Genomic DNA, 15,411 nt, shown 5'->3' with positions numbered 1-15,411 from the left:
CACCCCATTATGCTATTCCTGCTTTGACTCCTGACAGGTAGACCTTGTATTCTTCCACTTCCTCTTCTTTCTCACCCCTTACCCGAATGTCACTAACAGCTAAAACGTCCAAGCCCATCTTACTTGCAGCCTCTGCCAGCTCTACCTTCTTCCCAGAGTAGCCCCCCATTGATATTAATAGCTTCCCATCTCGTTACCATTCGTTTGCCGAGCCGTATCTTAGGAGTCCCTGGTTTGTCAATTAGAGGTGGGACTCCGTCACCTCCAAAGGTCCAAGGCATTTTGCTCTGATTGTTGCCAGCATCATATTTAAAGTACTAGGGAAACAGGTTGCTAGCCTTACTTGCCCCGGGTCCCATTGAGTTTTACCCCTAATGGTTGAGGGACTAATCGGTGGATTTGGTAGTCTTTGCCATCTGAGCACAAAGATGACCACGACTCAGAATATGTCTGAGATGGCCAGCCTTATTCCAAAGTAACTGGTATCCCAACTGTCAGGACCACTTACTTGGCCACTCATACGTTGCCGTGGTTCATGAACTAGGACATGACAACAGGAACCCATACCATGAGCCATTTAGCATCCTTACTAAAACCATTGATAGGAAAATGTAGTCACTACATTTGTAATTCTATGGATTTTATTCAGAGATTTAGCAATGTCAGGCTAAATATTATGGATACACTCATTAATTTTGATGTGGTATCATTATATACTCTTGTTCAACATTTTGATAAGAACATCACGACCTTATTAGAACATACGCTTTTTTCATCTTATTTTCTGTTTAATGGTGTATTTTATGAGCAGATTCATGGAGTTGTTATGGGAAGCCCCTTCTCTCCTCTAATAGCTAATTAATTTATGAAAGAGTCCAAGTAAAAGGCATGGGACTCAGCAAGTTTTAAACCAATGGTCATCTGTAGGCATATGGATGACACATTTGTAGTATGGCCGCACGGGATGAATGAATTACAATGATTTCTTGAGCATTAGAATTCTATCCATGCTGGTACCAAATGTACTATGGAAATATAAAAAGATGGCTGCGTCCCCTTTTAGGATGTCATCGTTTGCCATGAAGTTGATGGCACATTAGGACGTGCCGTGTCTCATAAACCAACACGGACACATCTATATCTGTCAGCCAGTAGCTGCCATCATCCTTCACAGACCATAGTTGTCCTAAGACCTTAGTGCATAGGGCGCACTTTATATCTGATAAAGATAATTTGCAAGAAGAGCTCATATACCTGAAGAGCATTTTTGAAGTGAATGGAGTTTTCCTGCAATTTGTAGAGCCTTCAATTTACAACCTAGAGTGCAGGTATGTGATGAGAAGAAGATAGTGATTCCTTCAGATCAAGTGTGTTTTTGCCCTATATGGGTGCTTTTTCCTTGGAGATAGGGCATATTCTTGAGAAACACTGTGTTAAGGTGATCTTCCGGCCTCCCACAAAGATTGCAGCTTTACTCGGCTCTGTAAAGAACGATTTATTGCTTTATAAGGTGGGTGTGTATCAGATTCCTTGTGGAAATTGTGGTAAGTCATACATAGGTCAAACAACACGCACCATTCATGAGAGATGTGTGGAACATCAAAGATAGACTCGCTTGTTACACCCAGACAAGTCAGCTGTGGCCAAAAACTGTATTGATACAGAGCATTCTATGAACTACAGTGATCTGAAGATTCTAACATCCACCTGTTCCTTTAATGATGCTGCAGAGATTAGATTAGCTAGTAATTTAATAAATAGAGAAAATAGTTTTAATTTTGACAAAGCTGGAATCCAGCTATTGGGGTAATTAAATTGCAGTGAAGTCGTCATGGTGTCACTGCTGCCGAACACACATTGATAAATGAATTGAATGTCTGTAAGCCTTCACCACAGGTGACTTGCGTGTATAAGGGCCACCGACCAGCATCTGTGATCTGCATGCGCAGTACCGCCGCAGTGGAGCATATAAGGCCGCACTTTGCACCTTGTCATCAGACTCACCCTGAGGATGGCCAGACAATATATGGCTGAAATATCAGTGGAAGAAATTTTATTTGCACAGCTGCATGCCTGAAATTTAATGTACTGGTCTTATTTTTTCCCCAAAACTCTCACTGTTGTAAACTTCAGGTTTTAATAAGGTTTCTGTACCTAGTATTATGTGAACTTCACTGCTCTTTAGGTGTACTTTAAGGTCTGTCACTTTGTTGCAAATGCTTCAGCACTTAACGGCTAGGAGTTTAATACTGTCACCTATGGGAAGCATGTTTTTGGATATTACACTGATACTTCTCTGTTTTATAGAGCTGGACTGGATGGAGAGCCACCTAATCTAAAAACTCTAATGTGCACCCCACACAGAGTCAGCTATCTGGGTAGCAGCCTCTGAGAATGCACACCTAATCCATTTATGGGGACCCTACAGTTCTCAACCCCATGGTGCAAGTCTAGAAAGTCACAACCTAGCTTGTCCCAAAATCTTGACAGTGTCTTGTACAACTTAGAACCAGCTGGCCATGATCTGTTTTGGGGACAATGCTGCAGATTGTAAGCTTTATTGAAACTTCATGAGCTATGCTGGTATTCTTAACCTTCTCTGCTAATTGCTGGAATGATCCAAGTATGACCATGGAGCACAGATTATAGGCTTCAGTTCTTCCAGTGTGTGCTACAGTCTGCTGCTGGTTGCACTCTGTTCCATTAATGACTGCCAAAACAGCCTCTTTAACATGCTGAGTGAGGCTCCTAGTCATGCACACTGATTGCATCTGTATTCCTTCTCATCCATTGCTGCCGTTTCCCTTAGGGATACCATTATTCACCTTACATTCGAATTGCTAATGATTAATAGACTGCGATCAGTTTGCGTTCACCTCCTCGTAACACAGGTCGCAGCAGGTTTCTCAACAGGTGAAATGAATCTCACTGGCTCAGTTTCAGCTTCAGTATAAGACAGCACCTCAAGCTTAAGGATCAAGACAATAGGTGTTAAGTCCTGAGTTCCTGATTCCTGTCTCTACCATACAGGACACCTAGAACACAATCAAATGGGCAAGTAGTGGTGGATCCTGTATTTCCTGCAGAAGGGAGGTTAGTACTTGAGGTACATTTGGTATTTCCAGTACATAAGCCTCAGCAGCCCTTCAACACACCTATTTGCAGCAGCTTCCAATTGCCTGAAAGTAGTCAGGGCAATTTCCAGCTGCTTACAAACAGCAACCAACACATCTGCTGTCCAAGAACAGCAAACACAGTGGGGTAGTACTGAGCTTGGTGAAATATTTAACAGACCAATAACCAAATGACTTTAAACTAAACTTGCTGCCTACCTTTTAATTTTTGTGTCTGAGATAGCACTAGTCTTTTAGAAGTAAAGTGATTAACACCCAAAATGAAATATCTATTATGGCAAATGAAAAACTTGTACATGTTTTACTATTTGCATGCATGTTTCAAAGAGCAGACACTGTTGACAATCTGCAGCTGTACAAAATAGTTCAAAATTTATTCACTGAGTGTGAATTCCTTGATACCAGCTGTATTAAGTATTGATCTACCTATTAGTGGCAAATGATAATTTGTGTGAGACCAGGACTCCCCGGACAGACCAAGACTTCCATATGTCAACACAGTCTGCATCCTTATATCGTAGTCCACTGAATTAAGGATGTAGACAATGTGATATATAGAAGTTTGGGTCGGACTGGGGAGCATGTGGAGATAGCTGAAATGGTTAAGGTGACCGCTCACGATAAGTGGGAAATCTGGGTTCCAGTCTCGGTACAAATTTTCGTATGTCACTATTGTGTTGTAAATCTGTACCTAATACAGATGGTATTAAGGAGTTTGTATTAGCAAATTAATTTCAGATTTCAGGTTTTACTGTTTCACTTAAATGTTTTTCAGGTTATGTTCCATAACGAATTATATAAGGCAGACAATATATACATCTTCTAAAAGAGAACACTAATGTGTCATGATATGTTGCTTATTTATAGTAAGTGTAAATCACGTACACTGATTTACTACAAGCAGATTATGCAGAACTCTTGTAACTTAGGATAACTGTCGGAAATATACCTTTTGTTCAATTAAATACGCAGTGAAATTAAGGAACTGTTGGTTTTGAATTAGGATAGTGTAGCCAAAAGTTTCTGAAAATCACAGGTATAGTTTACAATTGAAGATACAATAATGCACAGATATCACATTTCTGAAAAGCACAGATTTGGTTTACAATTGACGGTATAGTACTCCACAAGTTTTTATAAAATCAACTTAAAAGAAAACTTGTTTGAATTTTATGTTAAGTTTTTGGACCTAAGCTTTTGAAATGTGTTTGTCTGGTGCACATGATTTAAGCTGCAGACAAAAGAAATACCACAAATTGTTTTATGTAGATGAATGTAAGTCAATAAATGTGTGAATTGCATGGATTTGATAGTACTATTGTGCCAAAGTTGAATGCTGTGGTGAAAGTATACCTCACAAAAGCAGCATGTATAACTTGACTTGTTCTTCATCCCTGAAGGAACAAGATGTTTGAACGAATGAATGAGTGAGCGATTGAGTGTAGTTTTTAGTGAAACAGTGTCTCTTTAGCTTGTAATAGTTACAGCTTTGTCTCTAATGAAACTGAGACTTTATGAATACCAAAATTTAGTGATTCTTTTTATTTCATTCTGGCAATAACTTCCATGTATTCTGTTGTTGAATACTTTGGAATTGAGTTTTAATAAATTTGTTTGATTTTATCCTTTTACCTATCTTCAAAGTCTCTTTCCAACCAGATGTGTATGCTGCTGGAATAAGCTTGCTTGTGAACTGTATACTTTGTAAAATAGTTTTTATTATGTTATTTTTATTTAAATATAGCTTCTGCTTTTGTCACATTGAGATCTTTATGTATTTTATCAATCCTTTATGTGTTCTATCAATTCTTTATTGTACCTAAGATTGATCATAGAGAGCTGACAGCTGATTGATGTATAGCATTTGTGTCTTATTAACAAATGGTGGTGTGGTTGACACACAATAAGTATCCTATCACCATCTGCCACAGTTGGCAGCTGTAAACTTGTGGAGATACACGTTTTGGAAATACACCTTTTCCCAGTTGTTACTATTAGCTACTTTAACAACAGTTATTTTAGGAACAAATTTGCTACCTGCTGCCATCTGTTGCATTTCCTACTCAAAATTGATGGGAAAAACTCATTGTATCACATTCAAGAATAAGAATACTTAGCAACTTGAGATGTGAGATGTGGCTTCTCTTTTTGTGTACTGGGTGATTTAGCTGCCCCTACTGATGTCATTTTATCAACTAGCAATGTTATCTCTGGCCTTCAAAAACTACGTGTGAGATTTTCATATTCTCTTGTTACGTACATGCAAACTATTGGTTGTACAGAAAAAAAAACAGTTTCTATTTGTAGGAAATTTAATGTAATTATATTTTGCACTGTGATAAGTTTTTGCTGGAGGTCATAGTTTTCAAGTTATAGAGTTAAGGAGGTGCTTCGGGAACTGAAATGAAAATCTCTGGAGGGAAGTTCTTTTTGGGAAACGCTATTGAGAAAATTTAGAGAACCAGTATTTAAGCTGACTGCCGAATAACTCTGCCACCACCAACACTCATTGTGCATAAGGACCATGAAGATAAGATAAAAGGAATTTGGGATCATACGGAGACATTTTTCCATCACTCTGTTTGCTAGTGGAGTAGGAAAGGAAATGACAATTAGTGGCACAGGATACCCTCTGCCATGCAACATATGGAGGCATGTGGATTATCTGTGTAGACATAGATGTAGGTTTGAGAAAAAACATACAAAAGTGAGCTTCAAATTCATCCCCACTCCTACCAGTCAGGATTTCTAATGTATTGTTCAAGGGTCTCCCTCTAACTCTGTGCTGCATGAATTATTTCCTACATTCAAGCTTTCTTAGTCTTCAATGTCTGGCTGTACTATGCCACCAATTTAGTAGAGCCCTTAAAAATTGTAAAGTATTGTTTATATAAATTTTGCCAAACTATTTTATGAATTTTAACAGCATAAAATAAATGATTACGTTGTATTAGTCAGGCCTTCTGACTACTAAACTGCTGTGCTTGTAAGGATTCAGTTTGGATGGAATTGACAACATAATTAGTTTTTGCATAACATTTACAAAAGTCATTTTTCTTTCATTACCCTCATGGGCAAATTTAAGTTGTTAATGTTAATGAAATAGCTGACTGTGCTGGTGGCATAATAGCCCAACCAATAGAGACCAAAAAAGATCAAATATTGGGTGTAGTTGGAAAATTTCGTACAGTAGTAGGAGGAAATTTTATGAACAATGTACTAGAAATCCTGACTGTTGAGACATGAGTGTTGGGAGGGTTGGAGGTGTGTTTGAAGGTCGCTTTTGTGTATTTTTCTTGAATAACTTGAAAACCATGGCCTCCAACAATAACGTATCTCAGTACAAAATTTAACTTCATTAAATTTCTTACAAAAAGGTACTGTTGATTTTTTTCTGCAGGACTAACAGTTTTGTGCCTAGAGGGTATGAAAATCTTGTGTGTAGTTTTTGGATGCCTGATATAACATTGCAGGCTGCATAAAATGACATTGCTAGGGGCAGCTGAATCATTGTGATTCAGAACTCGTTTCCTACAGTTCTCATTTAGTTTAAACACATAATTAACACTATTTTTAAAGTCCTTATTCATTTAAATCAATAATTCCTTTAACTCAGTTATCTATTCAATATATATACTTTATTTTCCATTATTCTTCAGTAAATCACTACGTGTCACCACCAGATTCAAATCTGCACCTGCATTTATGTCTCCTTACTTTTTTTTTCTTTTAACATTTTCATTTTTAGTAGATTCTGTGCACGAATACCACAGTTCACAGAGCTTCTATAGCCATGCCACAAAAGCAATATTACTTAGGTATGCCCTTGCGGAAGATGCAGTTCCAGTATGCATGTCATCCATAGGTGCCCTCAGAATGCATATGAGAAATAATGAAGTACATCCTTGACAGAATTAACAAACAATTTGTTTCCTTCAGTAAATTTGAGTTGACTTCACTATTTCTTTGTCAAGTTCACAGCAGTTATTATTTGGCAGTAAGAAATCATAAGAGATGTGTGCCACCCACATTGTGGGAGATGCAGGTGACTACTCACAGTTTCTTCAGATGCAGCAACATACGTACAACAAAAGAGTTATTGTGTTTTCAGGGTTCTCGACGTTGTGGTGAATGTCCAGCTGGCTACCAGGGAGATGGTATAACATGCACTCGAGTTGGCATCTGCAGCATCAACAATGGAGGCTGCCATGTACTTGCACGCTGTGTGGAGAACTCTGGTAAGATTTTATCCTGCTTGGCAGTGAACTTCATCCTAAGAAATTAGGCAATGGTAAACTTGTGAAGATTGTGATTATGTAATGTATTGGTGCAGTTAACAATGCACACCCCATCCGTTTTCCTCATTGTGGCTTATGTTCAGAACTGAAGTGGCAACATGGATATACACCTCTCTCTCTCTCTCTCTCTCTCTCTCTCTCTGTCTGTCTGTGTGTGTGTGTGTGTGTGTGAGGGTGCACGCATGCGTGCATGCCTGTACTTTCTTACATAAAAGTTCAAATCTTCAAAACTAATGAGAATTTCTGATCAGTTTCATGCATCTATGCACTACCCATCAGTCATCTATAGGAGAGTAGTCTTCTCCCTTCTTTCTTCATTGTTTTATCATGGAATTTCCAATATTGCAAGATATTTGACTTACTGTCAGTCTGATTGTTAATATGAATAAGGAATCCATGAGGGGATTCACAGATGACCTTCTCCATCCCAACCAACATGGATCCCAAACACATTGTTCTTGTGAAACCCAACTTCCACTTTCCTCACGTGACGTACTGAAATATTGGGATCAAGACATTCATGTAGATGCAGTATTTCTTGATTTCCAAAAAGTAGCTGACTCAGTACCATATCTGTGATTATTATCAAAAGTACAATTTTATGTTGTATGAAGCAAAAATTGTGAGTGGATTGAGGATTTCTTGATACGGAGGACACAGTAAATTTTCTTGGATGGAGAGCTGTCAGCAATCTTAGAAGTAACTTTGGGTGTGCTTAGGGAAGTTAGATGGGATCTTGCTGTTTTTGCTATATGTTAATGACTGTGCAAGCAATATTAATAGTAACTTCAGAGTTTTTGCAGATGATGCCATTGTCTCTAATGAAGTAGTGCCTGAAAGAAGCAGCATAAATTTTCAGTCAGATCTTGTTAAAATATCAGAGTGGTGCAAAGATTGGCAATTTCTTTCAGTGTTCAGAAATATGAAACTGTGCATTTCATAAAACAAAAAACTACAGTATCCTGCTACTACAGTATCAGTGAGTCATTCTAGGAATCTGTCACTCATACAGATAACTTTGTAGGTATATGTTATGGAATGATCACATAGGCTAAGTTGTGGGTGAAGCAGGTGGTCGTTCTGCTTATTGGTAGGATACTGGGGAAATGCAGTCTACAAAGGAGAGTGCCTATAAATCACTTGTGTGACCCATCCTAGAACAGTACTAAAGGATGCATACTAGATAGGACTAACAGAGGGTATTGAACACATACAGAGAAGGGCAGCATGAGTGGTCACAGGTTTGTTCGATTCATGTGAGAGTGTCACAGAGATGGTGGAGAAACTGAACTGGCAGACCATTGAAAGTAGACATAAACCATCCCAAGAAAGCCTACTGACAAATTTTCAAGAACTAGCTTTAAATTGTGACTTTGGTAGTATACTACAAACCCATACATACCACTCCCATAGGGATCATGAAGACAAAATTAGATTAATTACAACTTGCACGGAGGCATTTAAACAATCATTCTTCCTGCACTCCATATGAGGAGAAACCCTAATGACTGAACAATGAGATGGAACCTCTGCCATGCACTTCACAGTGGTTTGCAGAGTATAAATGTAGATGTAGATTTTGTGTATTGTACTTTTATATATACTTTTTGTAACAGTGGCAATATCGTGAATATATCAATTTCAATCCAAACTTGAATTCGGTTTTTGAAACTTTATATGAATGAAATATTTTACTTGTGCATTTTTGTGCTACTTTTGTTTGAAGTCCTTGTATACCTAGCGTTATTCGTTTTGTATTTTCCATCAGGTCATAATATATTTCCATTAGCCTGTGTTATTACTATCATTGTAATTTATAATGTTTCACTACTTAGTTGTGTATATGAGCATACTGTATAAAAAAGTGACTGATTCAGAAAAAAGGAAAATTGGCCTTTTGTTATCACTTTGACATATTTTGCAATCAGTGTGAAATATCGTTGTATGAAGCAAAAATTGTGAGTGGATTGAGGATTTCTTGATACGGAGGACACAGTAAATTTTCTTGGATGGAGAGCTGTCAGCAATCTTAGAAGTAACTTTGGGTGTGCTTAGGGAAGTTAGATGGGATCTTGCTGTTTTTGCTATATGTTAATGACTGTGCAAGCAATATTAATAGTAACTTCAGAGTTTTTGCAGATGATGCCATTGTCTCTAATGAAGTAGTGCCTGAAAGAAGCAGCATAAATTTTCAGTCAGATCTTGTTAAAATATCAGAGTGGTGCAAAGATTGGCAATTTCTTTCAGTGTTCAGAAATATGAAACTGTGCATTTCATAAAACAAAAAACTACAGTATCCTGCTACTACAGTATCAGTGAGTCATTCTAGGAATCTGTCACTCATACAGATAACTTTGTAGGTATATGTTATGGAATGATCACATAGGCTAAGTTGTGGGTGAAGCAGGTGGTCGTTCTGCTTATTGGTAGGATACTGGGGAAATGCAGTCTACAAAGGAGAGTGCCTATAAATCACTTGTGTGACCCATCCTAGAACAGTACTAAAGGATGCATACTAGATAGGACTAACAGAGGGTATTGAACACATACAGAGAAGGGCAGCATGAGTGGTCACAGGTTTGTTCGATTCATGTGAGAGTGTCACAGAGATGGTGGAGAAACTGAACTGGCAGACCATTGAAAGTAGACATAAACCATCCCAAGAAAGCCTACTGACAAATTTTCAAGAACTAGCTTTAAATTGTGACTTTGGTAGTATACTACAAACCCATACATACCACTCCCATAGGGATCATGAAGACAAAATTAGATTAATTACAACTTGCACGGAGGCATTTAAACAATCATTCTTCCTGCACTCCATATGAGGAGAAACCCTAATGACTGAACAATGAGATGGAACCTCTGCCATGCACTTCACAGTGGTTTGCAGAGTATAAATGTAGATGTAGATTTTGTGTATTGTACTTTTATATATACTTTTTGTAACAGTAGCAATATCGTGAATATATCAATTTCAATCCAAACTTGAATTCGGTTTTTGAAACTTTATATGAATGAAATATTTTACTTGTGCATTTTTGTGCTACTTTTGTTTGAAGTCCTTGTATACCTAGCGTTATTCGTTTTGTATTTTCCATCAGGTCATAATATATTTCCATTAGCCTGTGTTATTACTATCATTGTAATTTATAATGTTTCACTACTTAGTTGTGTATATGAGCATACTGTATAAAAAAGTGACTGATTCAGAAAAAAGGAAAATTGGCCTTTTGTTATCACTTTGACATATTTTGCAATCAGTGTGAAATATCGTGCTGATATATTAATACATTTGCTCCATCAATATTACATTCTGCTTAACAGAACTAATTAACATGTGGACATTTTCTTTCCTCTAAAAATGTTTCATTGAAACGAAAAACAATTAAGAAAAGTTATTATTAAGAGCAAGAGCCACACAACATCCTTAAGCTTATTTTATTATCACATTTGACCAGCACGGCATCATATTAGTGGCCATATCATCACCCATAGGGGACAGACTGCAATTGGCTGCAGCATTCACTCACTCCATATTTAAAATAAATAAATAAACTCACCAATCTCAATGAAAATAAAATTAAAATTATTAAAATTATAGTGCATTAAAATAAGAATGGTATTAGCTTCATAATGACAAAACAAAACAAAACATGAACTCACTTGTGATTGTGTAAGCAATAGGAAGGGAAGTGCCAGTGTAAAAAATTTTATGAGACTATGCTCTAAGTGGTACTTCTGATAGTGTCAAAGCTCTGCGGAAATACATTCAATTTCATGTCGTAGGTTACAATATCTTAGAAATTAGCAACTGATGACTGTGTAAGTTATTTTTTGTAAGATGAGAATTCTAGTGGGAAATTGTTTCATTTCATTTGACTCTCATACAAAGTGCTTTGCCAGCCCTGATACAGCTCGCACAAAAAGAAAATAATGTTTAAATGAATTTCTAATGCTCAGTAAAGGACGTGGTGGTCTAGCAGACAGAGTGCTAGACTCCAGTCCAGGAGGTTCCACATTCATTGCTGCGTAGGAGTGGCAGTTTTTCATCTTTCCAGTCCCTCCCGGATAGCCCCAGGTGCACTCAGCCTGCTATAAAATTTAGTACCATGGGGCCATCCGAGGGCTAAAAGGCATCCTTCTCCTAGTGCCACACCTAATGAAGGCCGCACTCTACCTGCAATCAGGCCAGAAGCCCATTTCCTGGATTGAGCGCCACAGACTGTACTACTACTACATCTTCTTTTTCTATGTAGAGTTGTATGAACATGCTGCGGAATCAGTGTCACTAAAGGAAGATCTCGATGATGGAAGAGTCTATCCTTATGATGGTGCTGTCTACCAAGTTTACTATCCATAAATTATGATATTCTAAGGGGAGCCGGTTGTAGATTATAATAATGGCAGCCTCTCTGCCGTCATGCTTTGTCCGACTATTCTTGCCTTCACTTCATGGTTGCGATCAGATGCATTGTCATTTGGGATAAGCAACTGCTTGTTGGCCATTGCATCCTTAACAATGAGATTCATACTCTCATTATGTTTGATGCTTTGTTTGTTGATATGCAGAGAAAGTTTATCAAAGTTCCATACTGTTGCACCTTAACCATCTTATGTATTATAAGCTATAATTCTGTAGTATTGAGAGCATGACATATTCTTGTTGTATTTTATGGAAATGTGTATAATAATTGTCTCTCTAAGATAAGTGATAGTTTTTGTTTTTATTTTCATCTATTGTCCTAAGTTACACTGATAGTTTTCATTTTTATTTTCAGCTATTGGCCAAAGTTACGCTCAGTGTTTGTGTCCATCTGGTTACGTGGGTGATGGGATAGGCCCTAACGGATGCACACCAATGCATTCAGGTGGTGGGCCAAACCCCTGTGCCAACAATCCATGTGGCTCCAATGGTCATTGTATTCCTGCACCTGGAAACTCATACACATGTAGCTGCCTGCCAGGATACACAGGTATTTTATAGACTACTTGTATTGTGAGTCAGTTAAATTGGACATACAATGTAGGATGGCAGTTTTCAATTGTGAATAACCTGATAGCGTGAAATGAATGAGGTAATTGCACATGTGTTTTGCAGTTCATGGAATACTTCTGATATTGCACATTGAGTTTGGAATCTTGGAAAGTGAAAATATTTTTACTTAATATCTTATTGTCACATTGTTAGTGTTAATTAGTTTTAATTGTGAACAAACAAAAACTCTGACAGATGTGTTACTGAAATTAGTAGTTTGTTCAAAAGAGTGAAAAATCTTGGAAGATTTGGCAATAGTCAGTTGGGAAATGAACATTTTATGTAAATTTCATGGCAGCCTTGGGCACTGTTTTTGGAAAACCGAGACAGTCAAATAAATGGAAAACGTAATAATAATATCTGGTTACCTTCGTCAGAGCATTTTTAGTGACAAGAACGCTAAAAAGACAGTGGACACAGTTTATTATGAAGTATTCCATTTCATTTAAACCACAATTCATTGAGTTATTGGAAAACAATGTTGTTTAGCAACATGTGATATTTTACAGTTTCTCTTTTCTCGAGTAAAAAGATCATTTGCTGTATCTTAGGACTATACATAACTTAATTTTGTTAAAGATGGTTATTCTGTGATTGGCACTTGCTGCTTTTCACACTTTATTGTAAAACTAATTATGATAGCCAACAATTTTGTTTGATGGGAAACATCAATGACTTCACAAAAGATACTGCAGCCTAATTCACGGAAATATAGCTACGTATAGAAAGTCAATGGTGATATTAAAATCTATTCGGGAAGTACTTAGAACATAAATACAAATTGTACTTTGAAATACTGCCTGTATAATGTAGAATTTATGAATGTTTGTATACAATAACTTTATTTTACTTTCATTAGATGAGAAAGATTTTAAAACAGTGTATACAAAATATATAGCTTATAGCTCTCCTATAACTTGTCCCACAGTGTAGCGAAAGAGCAACTAAGATTTCTGGGATGACTAAAGACCAGATTATATAAGTCCATGACTGTCAGTATTCTTCCATCTCTTTTCTTTTTAAAGGTGTGAGGTGTACACAGACAGTTGATGTGTGCAGCCCCAATCCATGTCAAAATGGTGGTACCTGTATGCGGCAGGGTCTTACAGGATTCACTTGCATGTGTACAAGCAGCTTTACTGGGGCTCACTGCCAGGAGAGACAACAACGTAAGTCACTTGTTCCTGAAAATTGTACACCACTGCGATTGTACTCACTATATGCCTGTAATGTGTAATGGATCATTGGTAGTATTGTGGCTTGGGCATTCATGAAATAAGTGTCAACTTGTAAAATACCCTTAACAGTAAATATGAACTTTAGGTACCTATTTTTTTGCTCCTTTAATGCATTTGCAGCTTTGTCTACAATCTGTGTAGTGTTCTTTGCAAAGACAGGTAATATACAAGTAAGTCACTGTTGGCAGAAAAATGTCACAGTATGATACCTGAATTTCCTTGGTTGAATACAAATAATGGAAGGAATAAGAGTAACAGCTCACTGAATATGTGATGCATTCAGAGGCCAATAAGCTCATAGCTCATAAACAATACTGAAAACATATTTCTTTGTGTTTTCCCATCTTTTGGGCATGCATCTGGGACAGCAGTATTTCTTCTTCCAGTATTAGTGTCATACCCATGTGCAGTTACTCCACTTATGTCTTTGAATCAGGTGGTTAATTTAGTCACTGACTCCTCTGGAAGATGATTTCAGCCAAAATCTCTGGTGAAGAAATATTACTGTCTCAGATACATGCCCAAAAGTTGGTGGACTATAAGACTGAAAATGTTGCTAAGCTTTTGGATGATGTACTCTGTACAGGATACATGTACCACACACGAACCCATACACACAAAACATACAATGACACCATAATTTATCATGGAAGATTACCTACTTTTCATACAGAGTACACATTGTTATGCCCCAAAGGCTATTTATTACTAGCTATCCATAATATCAACTGCAAAACATTACTTAATACAGCAGGATTAATATAATGAAATTATAAGACTTTAAATGTATTAATATTTCAGAACACTCACCACTTAACAACCTGGTTCATTCCTTAAACGCGTGCCATAATACTGGCAAACACTGTGAGCAAATCAGTTCATTATTCTTTACAACTCCCATAATGATCTATATATTTGCCCTTCTCTGTGGACAATTGAAAGGACTGCTGGAGCAAAGAATTATACATCTCATAAAGGAATTACAGTGAAGACATAACAGCTTGGCATCATTCCGCATACCACTGTATGGCTACAGTGTTCCTGCCTGTTAAGTTGTACAAACGGTGCTGTGTGACTGTGATGAGAGATTATATCATATGGAGTGAGTGATGGGAGAAAACATGTAAGGAGAGGGAGCTAGGGTTGGAGGGAAGGATGGCTGACAGTTGGAATGGAAAGACAGTACGGGAAAGTCACAGAGGTGAGATTACTCTGGACTGAGTAGGGAGATTTAAATGTGGTGCACATTGATGTAGAGAAGTCTACAGGAAAGAGGAGACAGAACAGAGGAGGAAGAGAGAGTTTGTCATTGCAGAATGAGTGCATTCATGAGGCCAGGGTTGGAGGTGGGTGTGGAACAGGGGTTTATGGGATCAAACGATGTATTGTAGGGACAATTTTCAAAAAAAAGGATGGAATTTTGAGTAGAATCCAGATGGCACAAATTGTGAAGCAGTAGATAAAGTTGAATTTGTGCTGAACAATGTGTTCTCTCACTGGGTGTTTTTAAATCTTTTGTGATTACAGTTTGGCTTGGCCGATCATTCTGGTGGGGAGCTGGTTGATTATCACGCACACATCAAATGCTGTGCAAATGTTACAGAAGAGATGGTAAATAATATGACTACTTTCATTGGTGGCCTTGTCTGTGATAATCAGCTGTGACAATGTAGACATGCAGGTGTGTGTGTGTGTGTGTGTAT

General features: G+C 37.6%; 1 protein-coding gene across 1 annotated transcript in view; it reads left to right on the top strand.

Annotated features, from left to right (window-relative positions):
• The window catches only part of LOC126202937 (cubilin-like), a 771,281-nt gene that overhangs the window by 120,503 nt on the left and 635,367 nt on the right, over positions 1-15,411 (top strand). The window contains exons 11-13 of the mRNA XM_049937033.1: positions 7,246-7,372; positions 12,214-12,408; positions 13,496-13,639. Of these exons, the coding sequence (XP_049792990.1) occupies positions 7,246-7,372; positions 12,214-12,408; positions 13,496-13,639 (466 nt within the window). The remainder of the gene's footprint in view (positions 1-7,245; positions 7,373-12,213; positions 12,409-13,495; positions 13,640-15,411) is intronic.

Source organism: Schistocerca nitens, chromosome 9 (genome assembly GCF_023898315.1).
Source record: "Schistocerca nitens isolate TAMUIC-IGC-003100 chromosome 9, iqSchNite1.1, whole genome shotgun sequence".
Lineage (NCBI taxonomy): Eukaryota > Metazoa > Arthropoda > Insecta > Orthoptera > Acrididae > Schistocerca > Schistocerca nitens.
This window is presented reverse-complemented; position numbering and strand designations above follow the sequence as displayed.